The following is a 22028-nucleotide window of genomic DNA, read 5'->3' as shown; positions in this document are numbered from 1 at the left end:
CGCTGGGGAGAATGGGCACTGTGAGGAGCTTAGCCTGCAGACAGCTGCGTTGCTTGGACCAGAGGTGAGAGTTGGTTCAAACTAATGGAAACCAGAGTCCAAGTTCTGCTCCTAGTTACATTTGTGTGGATCCAGAGTAACTCCATTTATTTTAGTGAAGTTACTCTGGAGTGATTCTTATGTGAGATAAAGTAACATTTAACTCTAGATTTGTAATATTCTGCTGCGCCATCTTATTAAGCTTTGGAACTCCTTGCAGCAGGCTCCTGGGAACCCTTTGGCCACCGTGACCATTTCATTTTTCCTTTCTCAAGTATTGCCAGACCACCAGTGCTGTTTGCACGCTAGACATTTGGATCAAGCTCGTCTTTCTCTCTGGTTGAAGCCCTTCATGTTTCTTTTTCTTTCTTTTTACTTTCCCATCTCTCTTGGACGCAGGCCCCACCTGCTGTCTGGGCTAGAATGAGCTCCACTGATGTTTACTACTGAGCTGGCCAGCAGGGATCACTGTGGAGCTTCCTCCTGAGAGCTGGGAGTGCCGCTTTCCCAGCACTCCTGGACCTTGCCTCCCCAAGGGCAGTGATGTTCAGCAATCCCAGCTCTCCAGCTTGGTGCTGGCTCTCCGACCAGCTCTGTTCACAGGAGAGGCATCAATAGCGTGGACAGAAAGTGTATCTTGAGGCTGAGGGGTTCAGCAGAACACAGCAAGAGCCACCAACAGTCCCTGAGCACATAGGGGATCATCATGGATACACTAGGAAGTTCCAGATGGGCTCATCTCCCACAGAAGGGCGTGTTGCAGGGCCTCCAATGCTGTCCTTAACCCTGGTCTGTGCTTTGCCCTGATAGGCCGTCGTGTATCCATCAAACACTGTGACCGAGGACATCTACACCAACGGCTCAGCCATGCTGGGCAGCCCGGCTCACATGAACAGCCGGGAGGTGCGCAAGATCCGGCTGGTCCAGTTCGAGAAGGTCACCGAGGAACCCATGGTGAGCTGGCAAGAGTTTGGTAACCCTTAAGACCCCAGGGGTCAGGGTGAGTCCCACCAGTGCATTGGCATGCATAGTGGGAGTGACAATCCAGTCCAGCTCCCAGGTCTGTGGGTGGGGTAGGGACGATCTTGAATTTTGCAGACTTCAACCAGACTATTGCCTGTTCCACTGGGACAAAGGTGCTGCTTTGGCCAGTGCCCCACTAGGAGCCTGAGGGGAGCTGCACAGGGCATAGTGGGACCGGGAGGAAGCTGCATCAGCTGTTGATTTATTCTGCCAAGAGGAAATTAACCTCGCTGGAATTGAGCCAGGAGAGGACTCTGAGAAGTGAGACAGACCATCTTGGATACCGGCCAGGCAAGGCCTTTACCTGGAGAAGTGGGTGTCTACCCTAGATATGTAATAGTCACAGATTTTCCTGTTTTCCAGGGAATCACACTGAAATTGAATGAGAAGCAGAGCTGCATGGTGGCCAGGATTCTCCATGGAGGCATGATACATAGACAAGGTAACAGCAAATGGCAGGAATATGAAGTCATCTTTGACTGAGACCTAGACACACAAGGCTTCTGTTTAGTCAGAGATTTTAGCCCTTTCCTTCCACCCTGGTGCTGGGTAGGGTCTGTTAGTTTCATCTTTGGAGCTGGGCAATTTCAGTGCAAAGGGATTAAACAGTTCCATGGTGCCGGTGAATTTTCCCTTTGATTTATATCATTGGTGCCCTTCCTGTACCTCTTGTATCCCCTCCATTTGCTCTTTACATGTGGCTGCTGCATTAACGCCCTGGAGGTTTCAGGATGTTCTCTGCTGGGAAAAGTGGGAGGGGAGATGGGGCAGGAGCAGTCACTAAGCTCATGCCTGCAAAGAGAACCAGAAATCATTTGTGTTCATCTCACTGGATTCTTTGCCACTCCATGTGGATCAGATCCTACAAATTTTGAAGGACATTTTTTTCCATTGCTAAAATGCACAAACAAGGCAGAATTTCTGTGCCAATGACCTGCAAACAAAAAGAAAAGGAGTACTTGTGGCACCTTAGAGACTAACCAATTTATTTGAGCATGAGCTTTCGTGAGCTACAGCTCAAGACTAACATGGCTGTTACTCTGAAACAAAAAGAAGTTGCCAAAGTAAATGAACTTGCACCATTTCCTTTTTTTTTTTTTCCCTGGCACCTGCAGATGGTGTGGTGGCTACATGCAAAATAGATGTCCTGTACGTACAAAAGGAGTGCCCTTCGATGGCCTTGGGTCCAGTTAGAGGGCTTTATAGGTCCATGTTGAAAACAAGAGCCTGATCCTGATCTAGCACCAGAATAAGTCAAGACCAACTCCAGTGATGTCACTGGAGTGCTGGCTTATCCCTGTGTATCTGAGATCAGAATCCAGCCTTCGTTACCTGTACAGACATCTAAAACGAGTATCGGGGGTAGCTGGGTTAATCTGTATCCCCAAAACAACAGGGAGTCCGGTGGCACCTTAAAAACTAACAGATTTATTTGGGCATAAGCTTTCGTGAGTAAAAAACCCACCACTTCTGCATCTGAAGAAGTGGGTTTTGTACCCACAAAAACTTATGCCCAAATAAATCTGTTAGTCTTTAAGGTGCCACTGGACTCCCTGTTATCTAAAAAGAGAGCACTTAAGGTAGAGAATGTTTATATACTTGGTTCTGCAATGAGGTTACCATTCAGCTTTACATTACATATTGGCTAACATTGTGGATACCACTAAAATAGAATGCTTTTACTGCAAGCTAAACTACAGAATGCAAGATCAAAGGCTAGTATTAATGGCTTTAGTTTTTGATCAATTTTTAAAAAATATAACAGAAAAGAGTGTGCATGGAGGGAGCGAAGCTGTGTTCCCCTCATGTATGTATTTCACATGTATGTGCACTGATACACACCATGTCTCCCTGGTAGAATCATGCTAAATGAGCCAATCTGGATGTAAAATGGCAGGAGATGGTTGCATGCTGCAAAGCAACTATGCCTATGCATTGTGAATGCAAAAGCCATTTGGTCTGAGATTCGCAAACAGGCTTGCGATCCAGAATTTTTGGGGGGTTGTATTTTGCCTGCTTGTGCATTTCATGGGTTCGTTTCTCCTGTCACCGGCAGGCTCCCTTCATGTGGGTGATGAGATCATAGAAATCAATGGGCAAAGTGTGAGCAACCACTCTGTCGACCAGCTGCAGAAGATGCTGGTAGGTATTTTGGGAGGCTGCTCCTGAGAAATGACCCGTTTGGCCACATAACACACATGTTGCCTGATTTGATTGTATTCATTCTTAATATGCAAATCACGACAGATCTTGCAACACCTCCTGCACTACGAGGAACAATTGTTGTTCCCCTTTCTACTGGAGCCTCATCAAAGGCCAGGCCACTTCTCAAGTGCAGGCCATCTCCGCTCAGAGCACTGGACGGGGCTGTGCATGCAGAGCCCATGGTGGGGCTCGGGTTGCTCGGTTGTCTTTTTAATTTAAAATTGCCCCCATGCAGTCAAACCAGAATCCCCCCTCTGCCATGGGAGCTAGGGGGATGGTGCTCAGTCAGGCTCTGATTTCCAGCTGCTAGGGCCACAATTGTCCTCTTGCACCATTCAGTAGATGGTCACCTAGCTTCAGAGAAGGACCTCTCTCAGGGTACCCTGAGCACTCACTTTGTCCATGGTTAAAACTCTAGCCTGTCAGACCTGTTAGAGGTGCTAAGGAGTCACTCATCCCCTTCCTGGAAGGAGCAGGAAAGGGCTGTCTGGAGTTTGTGGATTATTCGAACACCACCAGTCTCAGCCTCTGATCCACAGAAGCTCCCATCCCTCTCCCTGCTTTCCTGAACTGGTTCATAAGGCAATGGCAATACGGAGGGTGGGCAGGTCTCAAGGGTTGGGAGAAGAATTAGTTCAAATTGCCCTCCTCTCCCCAGGCTGGTCTGTCAGTGCCCCATAGCCCTGAACCCTCTCTGTGGCTGGAGAGATGGGGTGAATTTAATTCTCTCTCCTAGTTCATTCTGGTGACCCTTTTAAAGCTACAAGAATATCAAAACCCCGCTCTGTGTGGCCACCTAGATGCAGCTCTAGGCCCGAGTTAGTTAAGTTAGCCACTGTGGCTTCAACAGTGCAAAAGCCTTTAGCCACAGTGATTCTGACTCTGGTGAGCTCCCATCAGCTCTTCGCTCCCCTGTTGCTTATTGCCACCATGGCTCCAGATTCCCAGCTCTCTGTAGGTTTCCCGGCACCAGTGGGGAGTGCCTGTGCACCTGGAGGTTAATGATACACTGGGGGCCTTGAGCTGGTTTCTGGGTTGATCTAGAAGCCACATTCTCCAACTCTTCTCTCTTCCCCTTCCTTCTATCCACTAGAGAGAAGCCAAGGGGACGGTCTCAATAAAAGTCATCCCCAACCAGCAAAGCCGCCTCCCTGCTCTACAGGTAGGTGCAGCTGTGTTCTCTCAGTGGCCCTGCAGACCAGATGTCTTTGAGCCGGTGAAAAGTCACCGGGGTGTCACGGGGTTGGGGTGCGGGTTCAGTGGGCTGAACTGCTCTACTACACTGATGTAAACCCCACACAGGTAAATAGAGCTGTTCTGCATTTACATGGGGGAAAGGAGAGCAGCATTTACCCAGTCTGAGGGTCTGTCTGCCCTGCAAAGTGAAGATGTGATGGTAGCACAGGTGTGCATACCTGTGCCAGCTTAAATCTAGCTAGCGCGGGTAACATTAGCCGTGTAGACGTGGTCACACAGGCTGCAGCCCCACACCCTGAGGACAAGACGGTCAGGGAGCCTGGTTTGTACTCTTTCTGCTAGCCCACTCTGAGCCTGTCACCGTGGCTACGCGATCATTGTTACCCATGGCTGCTACATTAAAGCCAACCCGTGCTACAATCACACCTTGTCTTGCAGTGTAGACAGACTCTGTATAACACTGCGCAGCATGGCCCCTCTCTGTGCCTCAGTTTCCCCATCTCTAAAAAGGGGACAGCAATATTTACTTCCTGTGTTAAGCGGTTTGAAAGGGGGCTCGGTAGGTACCAAGGGCTGGACTCCACTCTCAATTCCATGGACGCGATTCCCATTGGCCTCAGTGGTGGTGGGGCTAGACTGCAAAGACCCTTTGCAGACATGGGCTCCTGAGCCTGCAGCATCCAGTCTGCTCTTTGGCTGGAGGAGAGAGTGACAGACTCTGCCCTGTGTTGTAATGCCTTAGCCTCCTTGGTGAAATGCTGTCACTCTGCAGTCAGGCTGGGTCGCAGCATTTCTGCCACCACGGGGGTGCTGATGTGATAGTCGGAAGGAAACGGGGGTGGCGGGAAAGCAGAGCAGAACACCCCAGCTCTTGGCTATGCAACCACACTGCCATTGCCATATCAACAGAAGTGCATGTTTTTATGAGGCTCCTGTGCTCAGTACAGGGATTCAGAAGCCAGGGCTGGTCCATTCATCTCGCTCATTTGGCTTCTGGAGATGAATGAGGCCAGAGGGAAGAGGGGGCTGGCTAGGACTGATGGGTCCCAACTCATTCCAAGAGGATACAGTTTCCTCCCTTCTTATAGCTACTTGAGCTTTTCTTGTGGCTTAATCTAGGAGCAGCTCACTGCCCCCCAGTATCTCTAGGGCATGAAACCTGTCACAGATGGCACCAATCATACATGTGTGATACCAGCTATACAGGCTAACAGAATCTATCTAGTTACAGATGGCAAAAGTGTATCTCTTCCATGCAAAGAGTCTAAACTAATTCATCCCAGCAGAGTGCTAGTTATTCCACACAAAAACTGCTTTTCGAGGTGGCGATTGTGTCTCCAGTGATTCGATCTCTTTCACATCCCATACGTTTAAATTGCAGGAGTTAACATAACATTTCCCCTCTCTCTGATCTCAAGTTAGTTCAGTAAAACTAGCAACATGAAACACCCTGATCTGACTCTATGCCACCATTTGCACGGAGCCAAATATTCTGCTCAGGCAGATTCTCCTTAAAAAGGATGATTGGGTGAAGTTAATTTAAAAAAATAACATATGTGGCCCTGGAGCCATTCTGCCCCCCTTTTCTGTATTTCATCTTTATTCTTCCTTTATCACATATCTCCCATTGGAGTTGGTTTCTCTAAGCAATGAGGTGAAAGACGAATATCTCCTCCTCCCCATCTCTCCCCTTCATCTCTGTTGCTACCAGGATGAGCTCTGATCTCTGCTTATTTATTAAGCTCTGTCCTCTTTTCCCCTCTCTAGCTAGAGACTTACCCTAGCTGATGCTGTGGAAACCAGCTGTAGTGCCACTGACTTAATAACAGACATGTGCAGGCACCTCTGCTGAGAGGGGACACCAGGGCAGTGTCTTGCACGTGCTAGCCGGTGTCAAGGACCCAAACCCTCCTCACTGAGGCATTGTTCCCCAGAAGACTGAAATTTTCTTCCCTCTGTGTGAGGTTGAAAGCGTGGCTCTTTCACCAACAAGTTGCTCAAATAAAAGATATTCCCTTCCCCCCCCCCCCCCTTGTCTCTCTCATTTCTCCCTTATATCATTTTGGCTAGGTTCTGGAGCAGTCTATGCCAATAAACGGCCATGCACACATGCTCTTGCTGCCTTTCCTTGTGACATTTCAGTGCTAGGAAGCCTAATGACTTCAATTTTGCCTGCCCATTGTGATCAATCTCTCTGTCCTTCACGGTTGCTATCACTTCACAGATATGGTTACAAAGTGTGAAGCAAATCCCATCACTTTTTCTGGAGCTAAACCATCCCTTCCCAGCCCCTGCCCAAGCTCCTCCCCCACATCTTGTAAACAGCCAACCCCAAGCAGAGCAATTAGTTTGCACCAATTAGACTGCTGTTTAGAGATTGCGAGGGTGGTTCCATTCTGAACTAAACCACCATGAATGATCTGAATGGGAGGATAAGAGCAAACGGGTCCCACCTGTTGTAACCTCATAACCAGAGCTAGAGGCAAGCTCTGAAATTCAGACTTGGCCTAGATTTCAAACTCCACCACTGGGATTTGGGTTACACCTCTGGGGGAGACAGGACCAACATGCAGTTCAAATCTGGATTTCACTTCCTAGATTCCAAGGACAGAAGAGACTATGTGATCGTCTACTCTGACCTCCTGCATAATGCAGGCCAGAGAACTGCCCCAAAACAATTCCTGTTTGAACAAGGGCCCTGATAATGTTTGAGGTGTTTAGATCCAGTGCTCTGATTTAGGCCCACTTTGCAATTCGGTTATTTCAAAAGCAGAATTAAATATCTCTCCACACACACCCCACCCCCTCATCTTTGGACAACTGGGAGTTCTGAGAGCTGGGAGGTTCAGCCCCATGTGACATTCCCCATGGTACAATCTGGACTGCTGAAATGCTGTGTCCCTGTAACTTTTTAGCCTGAGTTGCCTTTTACACAGCCACTCCTCACCTGCTCATGCATAGCCACTGGCATGTAAAATCACTCCCAGATGTATATCTGACTGCTCTCCCACCATCCATGAATAAATACAGGGTGATACTGCATATCTCCCCAGAACTGTGCATTTTATGCTGCTTGGTAGACCCCCGGATAGTATAAGCTCATAGATAGTCTGACATTCTAACAAAGGGTAATATTTATGCACCAGCCTTTGTTATCCCAAGTAGAGGTTTCCCAAACACTTCAAACACACTGGCTTAGATAAAAAAATTAAATATGTTTATTTAACTAGAGAAATATTTTAAGTGATTGTAAGTGATAAGGGATAAAAGTTAGAATTGGTTACAAAAGAAATAAAAAGTTAAAATTAAGCTAATTTCCCTAAACTTTACCAAGGTAAATAAGATTAGAGGCAAATATCATTCTCATTGTGCCAGATGCTGCAAGTAATTCTCAGTTCACAGACTTGATTTCCTTTCAGCCTGGGACTGCTTCCCTTAATTCAGTGTTCTTCAGGTATCCATTGTTGTTATGAGCAGAGAGATGTAAGGTGACAAGGAAAGGTAATTTGTGTGTTGTTTGGTCTCCTATCCTCCAAAGTACTTGCAACCCCTCTCAGCTTGGTATCATCTGCAAACTTTTTCCCCTTCTTTGAGGATTGCCCCCAGCTGGGAGTCAGGCGACAATCTGTTTACGCGGGACCTCCAATTGTTTTCCAGTGCTAATATGTAAAGTTCTTGCTTATACCTTCCTTCCTGCCAAAGGATGGCTGCTTATCTAGGTGACCGTCCCTGATGGTTCATTTGATTATGATGATACTTCAGTGTGTCTTTCTCTCTCAGAAACTAGTTTGTAGGCATTACCCAGAACTACAACATATTTCAGTAATAATCCACAGAGCAAAATCTCATAATTTGACATGCAGTGATGTTACACATATTTCAAAGAGATGATAATATTCAGCAGATTGAGTTTTCAAACAAGGTATACTTTGTACAAAATATTTTATAGCCATATAAAAGTAGTGAACATGGGGTACAGGGTGTCACAACCTGCTGAGCTCTTATATTAACAAGAGATTGGCCAATGTCACTGGTATTTCACAGGCTCTTCTCAGGTTGGTCCATCCAAATTTTGACAAATGGAAGGGGCTGTACTAGCGAATCTGGAGTCTGGAAGCCTCACTTGCAGGGGCAGTTGGACCCTTTATGGTCTTTAATGCTGAGATGTGGCTCACAGAGTCTTCAAGTCCCAGCATGCAATACTCCATCTTGATCCCCAGCACTCTGGCCTTCTGGCAACAAAGGGATACTGTTTACTACATGCTGGGACCTGTTATCTCACAGGCCACAGCTCCATAGTAAAAGTGAGGACAGTCATGGACAGGACTTTGCCAACCCCTATTTTAATATGTTGCAAAGAAAGTCTGGTTTATCCTGCTCGGGAAGAAAGATCTCCAAGGCCCTGCTTGTCAAGAGCTCTGATCTGGCAGGGTCTAAAGATGGGACAAAAAAGAATATTTTACTCCAGACATCATGTGGGAGTAGCTTCTTTTCCAAGCATGAATTGCACTGTTCTCTGCTTCCACATCAGAGAATCGTAGAAGTGTAGGACTGGAAGGGACCTCATAGGTCTAGTCCAGTCTCCTGCACTCAAGGCAGGACTTCGTAATAACTAGGTCATCCCTGACAGGTGTATCTGTTCTTAGAAAGCTCCAGTGATGGAGATTCCACAACCTCCCTAGGCAATTTGTTCCAGTGCTTAACTATCCTGACAGTTAGGAAGTTTTCCTAATGTCCAGCCTAAACCTTCCTTGCTACAATTTAAGCCCTTTGCTGCTTCTCCTGTCCTTGCTGGATAAGGAGAACAATTTATCACCCTCCTCCTTATAACAACCTTTTATGTACTTGAAACTGTTATCATGTCTCCCCTCAGTCTTGTCTTCTCCAGAATAAACAAATCCTTTTTTTCCCCCCCCCAGTCTTCCCTCAGAGGTCGTGTTTTCTAAACCTTTAATCATTTTTGTTGCTCTTCTCTGGACTATATCCAATTTGTCCACATCTTTCCTGAAATGTGGTGCCCAGAGATGGACACATTACTCCAGCTGAGGCCTAATCAGCACGGAGTAGAGCAGAAGAATTACTTCTCGCGACTTGCTTACAACTCTCCTGCTGATACATCATAGAATGATGTTCACATTTTTTGCAACAGTGTAACACTTTGACTCATATTTAGCTTGTGATCCACTATGACCCCTAGGTCCCTTTCCTCAGTACTCCTTTATAGGCAGTCATTTCCCATTTTGTATGTGTGCAGCTGATTGTGCCTTCCTAAATGGAGTACTTTGCATTTGTCCTTATTGAATTTCATTCCGTTTCCTTCAAAATGCTTCTCCAATTTGTCCAAATAATTTTGAATTTTAATCCTATCCTCCAAAGTACTTGCAACCCTTCCCAGCTTGGTATCATCCGCAAACTTTCTAAGTGTCATGGCTTTGCACTTCCAGGGCAAATAACTTGCAGCAATAACAGTTGAGTGAACTCCACGCTTGTGTGGAATGGAGGTAAATTTCATCTCAAACAAGCGTCCTCCCTTGGACAGTAGAGATCTCCTACTCATGGCTTTGCTGCTCAGAGATGATCATCTCTACATGCAAGCTGTGATTTATGGGGTATGCTATCACACACTTCAGGTTTTCCATGGGTTGTAGATTTAGCTACTACCACCCTTCAGCACGGTGATCAAATGTTTGGTGCCTGCAAAGCTGCCCCTCAACTGCAAAATCCCAGCTGTGCCCAGCTTCCTCTCTCAGCCAGAAAGCCCCCATGGGTGGAGCTTACCAATGATATTGCTAAAGATGTACTTCCTCATCTGCAGTTGCTCTGGGCTCTGCAATGCTCACAGAACAGACATGCCACAGGAGAGATGCAGGGAGCTGGTATGGACAACGGTATAGGACTGTACTCGCAGATTGAGCCCTTTCTATCTGTAAAGGTCCCCAGTGCTGAGCCCTCTGGGTTGCCCTGCCTGCTAAAGCCGATGTGATGGGTTTGCAAAGCTTAGGTGCGAGTTTCCTAGAGGTGGCCAGGGAGCAGCTGGAGAAGTTTACTCAGCAAAGGTAAAATCCCAGGCAAACCGCTGCTCCTGGCGAGGTGTGGACACAAAAACCCAGCCTCTGAGACCTGCTGCCTTGGGCAGAAGATGGGAGAAGATATCTGGTCATGAGGGATCAGGTCATCCCCTTCTCTGGAAACTTTTCCACTCCAGCCCCCACTCCCCAAATCAATGCTCATGCAGAGACCTTTGTGCTCAAAGACGTTCCCTGTCTGTTCTGTGGCTTCTGGCACCTGACTCCTAAGCCAGTTCCCCTGCCCCCTTGGTTCAGATAGCTGAGTCAGTGCCTGCTAGAGAGCTCTGTATGTTTGGTATATAGAGGAATTCCCCTGGTCCTGCCTGTTGTTGGCTTACTGCACTTTATCTGGCTGGCTCCAGGCCAAGTAACCCTGTCTAGGCCCTGCTCTCAGTGTCTTGCATTTAGGTTTTGGACTAGCTCTGATTGATAGTGAGAGTCTTTGCGTTGGGAGAGGGGAAATAGCGTGTGTGGAGGGACTGACCAGTGGCAGGGTGAGAACCTGAGACAACTAGACCACAAGGTCCTGATCTGCTCCAGCTCATCCCGTATTGGAGGGACTAGAAATGGGAAGGAGAATTGGTCCTGTTTTGAAGCAATGGCTGTAGCAGTTAATGTTCAGTTCAAGACTCTGTCTTCCCTCTGCCCCGCTCATCCCACCTTTAACTACCTGTTCACCACAGTTCACCCCCAGGAGATGGTTTCTTTCCCCATTTGTGCCCCAACCTCTGGCAGCGCTTGCCTCACACTTGCTGTCTGGATTCTTAGCTTTCCCCAAGGATGATGCCATTCCTCCTTCCCCAGGAGATTCCCAGAGTCAGAGGACACGCAGTTTGCTAGGATGGCCGGGGAAGGCATGGAGTTAGATTTTGGGTGGATCTTCAGGTAGAATTAAAGCCCCTCAGACTGACTGTTGGGTTGGCCAGTGCGGTTGGGGGAGTGTGTACGTAATCTAATGATTGGCATTTCTAAATGCCTGGGCCCCTTCATCTCTAGGTTGTGGCATCTCTTCTAGCTCATCAGGTCTGCAGATAAGACCTGAAAAGGGGGTCATGGACAGGGGAGACAAGATGGGGATGTGCCCTACACTTGCAGCTTAGGTTTGGGGCAGTTAATCTCTTACCCCATCTTGTATGGTCACTGCTGGGGGACGTCGCAGGAGCTGCGTAGGAGAAATGGCAGAGCCAAAAACACGTGGCATTGACTGACTGACCTTTGGCTTCTTCTCCAGATGTTCATGAGGGCCCAGTTTGACTATGACCCCAAGATGGACAGCCTGATCCCCTGCAAGGAGGCAGGGCTGAAGTTCAAGACAGGGGACATCATCCAGATCATCAACAAGGATGACAGCAACTGGTGGCAGGGCCGGGTAGAAGGGTCCTCCACGGAGTCAGCAGGGCTAATCCCCTCCCCTGAACTACAAGAATGGTACGTTCCAGAGTTGCTGGTGAAAGCAGCTTGGGGGGCCGGGGGACTCCAGGCTCTGTGCACAGCTCCAAGTGCTGCATCTCCAGTATGGGAGCTGCCCAGGGGCTCGTGGCTCAGAATCCCTGCCTTGCATCCATGTGGAATATGCTTCAGAGATGAAACTGGTGTAGGTGCTGCTCCTTGGAGAAGCTGGGCCCAGCTGCTCAGTGCAGAGAGCTAGGTAGACTGTGTCTTTTGGGATGGGCTGTTGGCACCCTCTGACCTTGGCCACAGTGACCCATGGGTCTAGCCCGGTGCTACCCTGATCACCTTGGTGTGGACACTAGATCTGGCAAGGAGATACTCTCTGACCCCTTTGGTGTGAGCCCTGACTATCCTTTCCTTACTCTTGTGCATTGAGGAAATCCTGATGCTTCTGGGGGTCGCTAGGTTTGGACCAAAACCTAACCTTACCTGATCTGACTCCCTCCGTCGCTCGTGTGTTTTCCCCCTTATAGGCGTGTGGCTAGTATAACCCAGTCCAGTCAGAGTGAAGCCCAGAGCTGCAGCCCCTTTGGGAAAAAGAAGAAGTGCAAAGACAAATACCTGGCCAAGCACAGCTCAAGTAAGCAGCCCCTTTCCTTGTCACAAGCCCCTGTTCGTTGCTGCTCAGGATCAGCCCTGGCAGCTGTCGCTGCAATGCACCTTCCCATCGGGCAGCAGGACAGGGGTGCTTGCAGGACTCTGGTGCTTAGAACAAGCACTGGACTCTGTGAGGTTGTTTCACTGGTTGGACAGCATACGCAGGATGCCGCAGCCTGGTGACGGGGCTGTGATCCACATGTCCTCTGCAACAGGCTCCCTGGTCATGTGAAAACTGCCTTTCCTGTGGTCTCTTAAATTCCCCCTCCTAGGAACAATGCAGTCAGAGCTGCAGGGCATGGCGGTGTGCTCTCTGGTAGCTGTCTCCTTATTGGAGGCTACCACAACTACCTCCAGGGGAGCATGAGGAAAGGCATCTTGCCCCGCGCCTGGTGTTGGCTTTCTTGGAAGAGTCCCATCATGTACAAATCAGTCAGATGACCTCGAGTCATCTGGTAAATGACTCTCCATTATTTTCCCCTCTGGGGATCTCTTTACATTGTCTCCTCCTGTTTGCAAAGCAGCTTGCAAAGAGCCCGACCTGCTGGCTTTGTTTACATTGCTGCTGTGGAGTCACAACAGGTGTGGACTTGGGGTGCACACAGGAAGGAGAGAGGATTAAACACGCTGTGTTCCCCGCCTGACTGGAAGGAAAGAGCTATGTAGGAACAGCTCTGCCAGCACCTGGTGCCAGGGGAGGCGGGGGTGCTGCCACTAGGCATTCAGCTTTGTAAGAGCCATCTGTGGTTTTTTTACAGCTGTTCTAGGCCCAAGTGTGTTAGTTGGGAATGGGTGCAGAGTTAAATCCCATTTCAGGAAGGATGGGCAGAGACCCATAACTAAAGATAATGTAAAGCCTGTTGTCCTGCCAGAGGGATGGTCCCCAGCCCAGTCCTTCCTGCAGGCTCCCCCACCTGGTCTCTGCCCACTTTGCTCCCTCTGCCCTGGGATTTTGCTCTCCCAGAAGTGTAGCTCTCTGCTCTGCATTAGGAATTATGGGCCCAATTCTCCCCTGCACTGTGTGTCGTCGTTTACACTGTGCATAGTGACATCTGAGCATTGCCATGGTGCCCCAGTGACGTGTTGCACCGGGAAGCAGCTCTCTGGCTGGAATGCTCAAGAAGGGCTCAGCACCCACAGCCAGGGCCAGAGTTTGGCACAGTGGGTACATAATGGGTGCTGAGCTCCTTTAAAATCTTGGTCCTTATTTGGTGCTGAAATGTGTGCTGAGCTGCCTCAACTGTAGGAGCGGAGACCTTGGAAATCTGGCCCTGAGCTAATTTATGGCCCTCATCATCAGATGCATCAGGACAAACACAGACTCTGCACTCAGGTCCTGGCAAGTCAGAGGTTTTCAGTTCACCTCTTAAAACTTTTAACAGATCAAAAATCTGTTCCTCGATTAGGGAGAATCCTCCCTATTCACCACCTTCATCCAGGGGCCCAGCCAAGCAAATAAACCCTGCTGGTTAAATGATTGTACTATTGAGGTTTTAATGTACCAGGACCTGAAACTGACCCATAATAAGCCAGTGCCAACAATGCACCACAGAACTGAGTGATGGGGGGTGGAGAGTTTTGTGTGACCAGAGCCTGGGGACATGCTGGCACCTGGCCTGGCCTGTAGTCTGGGAGACAGTGACAAACAGGGCAGTAAATCAAGGGGATAAATAAAGATCCTCACTATTCCCTCAGGGGAATAAACTAAGATCCCCATAACTCCTTCAGCTAAGAGTTAGTCTTGCAGCTTCCAATTTGGCTTCTCTGGGGTCCAGACTCCTGGGCAGAACTGAATGGGGAGAGGAGCCATTTATTTCACACCTTGTCACTACAGTTTCCCCATATTAATCCCCAAAGTATGTTACCATTTGCTGATTTCTCTCTGCGGCTGAGTTTGTAAGGGATGCAGTGTGACCTAGGAGCGAGCCTCAGGAGCAGAGCTGGGTAATTGATTTTTTTGGTACATGGGCCAAATAGAAAAATCTAAAAAAAAAATCAGATTGGTTTGAAGCAAGCCTGATTTTCTTTTTTTCTTGCCAAAACAAAAATGGGGGAAAAAATCCTTCTGGGTTCATTGCTTTGGGGTGTTTTTCATTCTTGCTCTCTCTTGCGCGCGTGCTCTTATTTATTTATTTATTTATTTATTTATTTATTTTATTTGTGGTTTAAAAAATTAGCTAAATATTGAACTGAAATGCCATTTTGGAAGGAAAAGTCCAATTATTTCATTTTCACTTTAAAAAAATCTCCATTTTTTTTTTCAGCCCAGACTATTCACTGAATTTGCAAATAGTTTGGTGCCCTCCAAAAGGCAAGTCACTTCCCCTCTCTGTGCCTCAGTTTCACCATATTTAAAAAGGGGCTAATGATACTGACCTTTGTAAAGTGGTTTGAGATCTACTGAAGCAAAGTACAATATGAGAGCGATGTGTTGGTGGCGGTATTATATACCGATGCCAATATGTCCCAGTGGCCTTGGACAGGGATGTGCCCTGATTTTGCATCTGGACTGATTCTGATCCTCTCTTGGATCCATTTCCCTTCTCTCCCCCCAGTTTTTGACCAGTTGGATGTGATTTCATATGAGGAGGTGGTGAGGCTGCCAGCCTTCAAGAGGAAGACCCTGGTGCTGATAGGTATGGCCCTGCCCTCTATGTACATGTTGTGCTTTTCTGGCCATTGTCCCTCTCCACCCTGACAATGGCCTGGACAGAATGGAACCTGATAGAGCATTTCCACTGGGGAACCCTGCCAGCTGAGGGTTAGGTCTGTTACTTCTTTAACACGGGTTTGATCCCAAGGCAATGGGAGTGTTTCCATCAACTTTAGTGGACTTTGGATCAAGCCCTTGATCCTTAAAACAACATCAGCTGGTGGATTTATGACCTACATCTGGCCTGAATAAAATGTATTCTCCTCGGATTGAGAGTCCTACTGTATTCTAGAGAGATTTGTGTGGGGGCTTGGGGTGCTGCAAGAGTCACCCCAAGCTCCCGCTCTCCCTGTGTTTTGAGCTGCCCCTGCTGGCTGTGCAGTAGAAGTTCAGAAGAGCTGAACTGGCATCCTCAGGCACAGCTGTGTTGGCCGGCTTGGGCATTTAGAAACTGGCACTGTTAGCAGTACCCGAGTCATGGTGTGAACTGTGCTGCAGAGGGAACCTGGAGGAGGAGCAGTCAGCCCTGGGTGGGAGGGGATGGGTTTTCAAAAACAATGCAGTGGGTTTTTTTTTAAAAGAATGCTAAAGCTGCCTTTTGTTTAAACCTAAGGGTGGGAATCAACCCCTGTCCTGAGCCTTGCACGGCACAGACCCCTTGGTATGAGACTCAGGGCATGTCTGCAAGGGGACACTCAGGAAAGTTATTCTAAATTAGCTTTTAAAGTGGGTTAGTTAAACCACATTAACTCCCTGTGTGGACACACACGTTCAGAATTAAAGTGGCCTTTAATTTGGTTTATCTTAATTCACTTTAAACAAAACCTAATTAAGACCACTCTAATTCTGAATGAGTCCACATGGGGATTTATTTTAATTCATTTTAAATTAATTCCTTTTGGTAATTTGGATTAACATTGCTGAGTGCCACTGTGTAGACACTAAGGTCAAGATCCTGAAAGGTATTTTGGTGCCTAACTTCTATTGGTTTCACTGGGCGTTAGACGCCTAGGAGGATCCAGACCTAACTCAGTAGTGCCAAGGCTGTGCCTTGCCCAGTCCATGGAGAAGCAGTGGGCTGGCTCTGGGACTGGAAGTGCATTGCCCTGCATTATGGCCATATTGAAAAGAACAGGGTCTCCCATTTTGCAGAGTCTGGTCCATTCCAAAGGGGCGAAGAGGCTCCACTATCTGGTCTGGGCAGCAGTTATCCCATTCCTTCTGGGGGATGGGCTCAGTGACCCAACAGGGGTGGAATTTCCTTGGCTAGCTCATCCTGCTCCATCCCTACTCACTCTCTCTGCCAGAGCTCCTTCCTCTGAAGAGGGGTTCTTCTCTTACTTCTCCCACATGGCTCTTGTGATTCCCCTCTCCCCTTCTCCAGTACAGGAAAGGCCTCTTTTGGGGGGCACTGATTTCCCATCCCTCTCTCATCCTCTTGCACAGGTGCAAGCGGGGTAGGTCGTAGCCACATTAAGAATGCCCTGCTCAGCAAGAACCCGGAGAAGTTTGGGTATCCAGCTCCATGTAAGTAGTCACCCATAGTGGGGTCGAGCTCTACCCGCCCCCAGTGCCTGTGTCAGCAACCAGAACTAGCCATTTTAAAGCCCTAGGAAGGCCAGCTTCCCAGCACTCACTCCTAGCCTTACCTGCATAGAGCTGGGGGGGGGTTAGGTGCAGAAAAGCTGTTTCAGAGAATGTTCAGAGATTGTTCCAACTCCCTCTGAGCCCTGCACAGTTTGGGTTCATGGTCACTGAGCACCTGGCATTACCGGGGGAGGGTTACCAAAAATAGTCCCTGTTTAAAAAAAAAAAAAAAAAAAAAAAAGATAGGGAAGCTCTAAGCCATTCTGTACTGTCCGTGGTGCATGCAGAACCCCTGTGGGGATGAGGTGGCAGGAAGATGTGATAGATGCTCCTTTGGAGTGACTCACGAGAGTAACGGGACCACCCCAAATGCCGTCAGAGAATGTCTCAGCCCCATGTGTTCATAGATACAGGAGTGCACAACCTCAGTTCAATCAGCCTTGAAATCAGACACGAGCTCCTGCCACTGGACATTTCAGTGACCCACCACATTGGGCGAGGTTTTTTTGGTCTGTTTTGCTAGTGTTGCTAAAGTGGCTCTGGAGGTTGCTCAAAGTCATGTTTAGGGAAGATGTTGTAGTCCCACAGGGTGCATGCTGGGTAAATGGGGCCTGCCTCGACCAAGGCAGCAGTGTCTCCAGCACACTTGTACTTTCCAGCAAGATGGCAGCTTGTCTGTCCTGGAGGCATGTTTCCTTGCCATCGGTGAATGCAATTGGGCTCAGATTACCCCATGTTCCTGCCATAACTCCTGAGCAGCGCCAGTGCTGAAAACATGGCAAGGCCAGCTGGAGAAGAGCACATCCAGCCAGGCCCATGCTGGGAATGGCCTGGTGTGCACGCAAAGGCTGGTGGAGGTTGCTTTCATTGGGGTATCTTGGCTTTTCGGAGCCTCCTGTCAGCGGCGGAGAAATAGAAGAAGAGGTGCCAGGAGCCTGGCCTCAGAGCTGGTAGATCAGTGTTTTCCCTTGGCTTTAAAGGACACCATCAACATGAAACCTAGTCAGTTTCAAAGCAGGCCTCATAGGTCTTGCTGGGCCTGATTTTTGTTGCCAAAACTGTTTTGGGCTGGCAAAGAGTTTACAGTCCAGTCCAGGCTCTAATGTGAGCCCTTGTTCCCAAGTGATGCTGCTTTCAGTGACCTTGGCTGGCCATACTTATCACTAGGGGCAGGGCTTGGTGGCCCTTGACATAGGCAAGGAGGTCAAGAGGCAGGAATGCTCCAGATCCTCTCACCTGAGCAACAGTCAAGGCACTACAGGCAGCAAATCCATGCTCTGCCCACCCTTGTTCTGAGCAGCAAAGGGTTAAAGCTGATGGAGGCCCTGCCTCTCTTCACCAAGTGCTCACTTCCTCTGACTCCCCCCTCCTGGCCTTCCTAGGGCCCAGCTTGGGAACATGTGAGGGCTTCCTATGGTGCAGAGTGGCACAGCAGCCACTCTCTCCACAGCCTTCCTGCTCAGTGGTCATGTTGGCCCAAGCTAGCTGGCCCCTTTGGTTCTCTTGTGAGGTGGCAGCACAGGTCAGTCACCCAGCTCTCTCGCCCATTCAGATACCACACGTCCCCAGAAGAAGAACGAAGTGGACGGGAAGGACTATCACTTCATCTCCACTGAGGAGATGACCAGGGACATCTCCACCAATGAGTTCCTGGAGTTTGGGAGCTACCAGGGAAACATATTTGGCACCAAGTTTGAAACAGTGCATCAGATCCACCAGCAGGATAAAATCGCCATCCTGGACATTGAGCCCCAGGTGAGGGTGAGGGATGGGGGCAGCGTGTTAGGGGTCAGAGTTGGAAAAAGTACCTCTAAAATTTTCGGGGGCAGCTTTGCACCCACATTTAACTGCACTTGCAATTGGGGGTGCAAAGGAGGATTTATCCCTCTGTCTTCCCAACTGTGCCCACCAGTTGCGCAGGCAGAACGCTGGGGCCCGTCACTCACGGGCATGATGTTAGTGGCTGGGTGCAAAATGTATCCTTTAAAGCATAACCCAAGCTGGGGCTGGGTGAAAAGGCAAGGCAGTGAAAGAGCAGACCATTTGGCTAGGAGAGTGGGGCACTGTAGAGGGCAACTGAGCTGGACTGAGCTATGCACCTGCCAGTAGCCAGAGGGAAAGGGCACGGAGGAAGGAAAATTAAACACAAGAGATAAAACCAATGGATGGACTCCACCTAGTGCCCCCGTACTGGGCAGATACCTTGGGCGAGACTGCTGCTGATGGCCCCACACCTTCCTGCTGCACAGGTATTCCAGGGAGCACCCGCCTCCTAGAAGGGGAGCATAAAGGCAGATGGCAAAGCTGCCACGGGATTGGCATATCCATCCCCAGGGCGCCCGTGGAAAGGGCAGGGGAGTCTGCGCCTCAACTTGGCGACTTACTGCCTTCAGCTAATGACAAGGGTATGGAGGCAAACCTCTCCCCTCAGTGAGAGCTGACCGTCCCAGCCCTTAATGATGATGGCTGTTCTGTGGGTCCCTTAGAACTTTCCAATGGGATGAGAGAGGATAATTACAGCTGCGGAGGTCACCAGCTGCTGGCCTGCAGCGGTAGATTGCACTAGTTCTGATCTGCCTTCAGGTGTCACTATTTCAGATCGGCACTGTCTAGCTAGCAGAACATCAGCTGCTCCTGCAGCCAAGGGCCAGCATCCCCGTGGCAGCTTCTGAAAGGGTGCAGCTGGAATCCTTTGCTGCATCCCAAGCTAAGGATTTTTAAAGTGAATTTATACTTAGCTGATGTGACAGGCCTGAAGCCCAAAGACCTCTGGCAGCAGCAGTGCAAGCTGTCCGCAGCCCCACAGAGCCAGCCTTTGACCCACCTCTCTGTGAGGCTGTGACATGGGCCTGTCCCTGGCAGACACCCAGGGTGTGATTTTCGGGGATCCTGGCCTCCAGCCGGGACCCAGCAGAGCTGGCAGCCCTCTGGAAGGCAGGAAGGGCCTTGCACTCTGCTCCTGACCCCTCTCTCTCCCTGACTCCCATCTGCAGACCCTGAAGATTGTGCGCACTGCCGAGCTGTCCCCATTCATTGTCTTCATCGCGCCAACAGACCAGGCCAATCAGGTGGGTGCCATGGTGTGGCGGGAGGTGGAGCGATTACACAGGCGTGTTCTCCCATATTCACTCCCCCACGCACGCTTGCATCTTTGCACACACCCCCCGCTCCCCATTGTGGCTTGTGGCCGGGGGGATGAAGAGCCCTTTCCTCACAGTGGTGGGACCCCAAAGGTAGGGTCCACAGAGGTATTTAGGTGCCTAACTCCCAGTAACATCAGTGGGACTTAGGCACCTAAATATATTTGGGAATCTCACCCCCAAGCAATTGTTTCTGTTCCCTTTCCTCCCTGGGGACTTGTTCTCCTGTCCACTGTTCAGAAACTGGTGCTTGCCCCTTCCCTGTCGGGTGTCTGGGTTTTCCAGCCAGAGGAGTGGAGTTAATCTGCAATACCCCAAACTTAAACCTCCCTGAGATAAAGTGCAGAGCACCAGGTAACTCCAAAGCTGTGCGTGTGAGTGCGCTTCCCCCCTCACCCTCCCAGCTGGGGCCACAGCAGCTGTTTGTAAGGGGCTAGGGGCTGATTCCCCATTCAGGCTGGTGGCCACCTGGACTTGAACAAGAGACTTGGGCACAGCTTCTTCCCCCTCAGCCAGTCGCCAGCACCATCCCCCCCCAGGACCCAGCGGGCCCCAATCTCCCCACTTTGCAAAAGGAATTCCTTAGGAGGTGAGATGAGGCAAACCTGCCCCTCCTCCAAGGCTGCTTCCCCTGCCCTTAGAGGGATTGTGGTGGCTGGAGGGAATGAAACTGTCTAGCATGTGTGCTCTTCCATAGCTAGCGCCTGGCTGCCTCCAAGCCTATAGGAATAGCGAAGGCAGCAAGACCTTCACCCCAGACAGCAGCATAGCTGGGGACGGTGCCCCCTGCTACTTCATTCCCCTCCCGCACCAGAACTAGGGAGGGGAGGGCTGTCTCAGGACTGGAATTACAGGGGATGTGGCAGTGTGGGTGGGGGGGACTTTGCCAGCAGCTTCTCCCCAGCAACCCCTCTCCATTCACGTATGAATCCCAGCTAAGCTGCTGAGTTTCCAATAGGCAAGGACACAAACCACCCCTCAAATGGCTCCTTAAGGGGCCCAGTCCCTGGCATTCATGGATTCTGACTTTGCCCTGCCTGGGGCTCGCCCTGCACAGGTCATTTCACTTCCCAGAGCCAAAGCGCTGTCAACTTGCAGCAGTTTCAAGCTGCAGAGACCTTCCTGCTGTCAGTGTGGCTCACGCTGATTAGACGGCAGCCAGCCAGCCCGAAACAGTAACACCTGGATCAGCTGCCCCTCTCCAGTCTCTGGTGCTGTGCAGCAGCCAAGTGACTGGTATTGTACGAGAGACTGGCTTAGGTGTGCCGCTGGATGGGTCCCTTTGTCCTGCCCTTGAATAGTCTTGTCTATGCAAATAGCACATGGCAACAGCAGATGTTCTCTTGATTATTTAGCTAACTGAGCTGCTGCCCTTTACCACTGAAGATGAAAGGGGGGTTTATGCAGCAATCTGTTCAGAAAGCGCTGGGATCCTAGGCTGCAGCTTGCAGCAGGCGCGTGTCTTTCTAACCCACTTGGTTCACTCGTGGCCTGGCTAAGCTAACCCTTTGCTAAGCAGGGTGCCTGCATGGCAATGGCAGAGTAGAGCTGAGAAATTCCACACAGCTGGACATTGAAACCAGGGGGCGAGAGGAGCAGGGTGACCACATGTCCCATTTTGACCAGGACAGGCCCCTTTTTAAACCCTGTCCCAGCCGTCCCAACTTTTTTGGCAAAACTGGGCATTTGTCCCGTTTGCTCTTGCCAACTGATCAAACTGGACAAATGCAATTTTGCCAAAAAGGTGGGGTGTGACCCCCTAGCGGGGAATGGAGTCTGTCAACCTGTAGCTGGGGATTAGGTTGCAGACAATTTGATCAGGAGGCTGTAACAGGTGGAGGGTTTATGTAGCCTTTGAATGAAGTGCCACCCGCAAACTGATTAGTCTGTGTTTATGAAGTGCTGTCCAATGGAAGGTGTTATGTAAGGGCTAACTATTGTGCTATCTGAAAAAGTTGTGGGCCAGCTGGCTCCATGGGCCTGCAACCCCATGCACCCACTGCAGTTGCTGAAGGTGCCAGTGTGAAGCAAGGCTGAGCTATTATTGATAAAAACTGTCTTCTGCCG

At 49.5% G+C, this 22028-nt stretch overlaps 1 protein-coding gene across 1 annotated transcript in view; it reads left to right on the top strand.

The window, feature by feature from the left end:
• The window catches only part of MPP1 (MAGUK p55 scaffold protein 1), a 56015-nt gene that overhangs the window by 21597 nt on the left and 12390 nt on the right, over window positions 1-22028 (top strand). The window contains exons 2-11 of the mRNA XM_084638835.1: window positions 850-993; window positions 1426-1504; window positions 3119-3204; window positions 4361-4429; window positions 11764-11960; window positions 12458-12564; window positions 15137-15217; window positions 16681-16761; window positions 18374-18576; window positions 19815-19889. Coding sequence (XP_084494961.1) covers window positions 850-993; window positions 1426-1504; window positions 3119-3204; window positions 4361-4429; window positions 11764-11960; window positions 12458-12564; window positions 15137-15217; window positions 16681-16761; window positions 18374-18576; window positions 19815-19889 — 1122 coding nt within the window. The remainder of the gene's footprint in view (window positions 1-849; window positions 994-1425; window positions 1505-3118; window positions 3205-4360; window positions 4430-11763; window positions 11961-12457; window positions 12565-15136; window positions 15218-16680; window positions 16762-18373; window positions 18577-19814; window positions 19890-22028) is intronic.

The sequence above is a fragment of the Lepidochelys olivacea genome (genome assembly GCF_965140295.1).
Source record: "Lepidochelys olivacea isolate rLepOli2 genome assembly, chromosome: 9".
Lineage (NCBI taxonomy): Eukaryota > Metazoa > Chordata > Testudines > Cheloniidae > Lepidochelys > Lepidochelys olivacea.
Note: the sequence above shows the minus strand (reverse complement) of the source record. Positions and strands in the feature narration are given on the sequence as shown.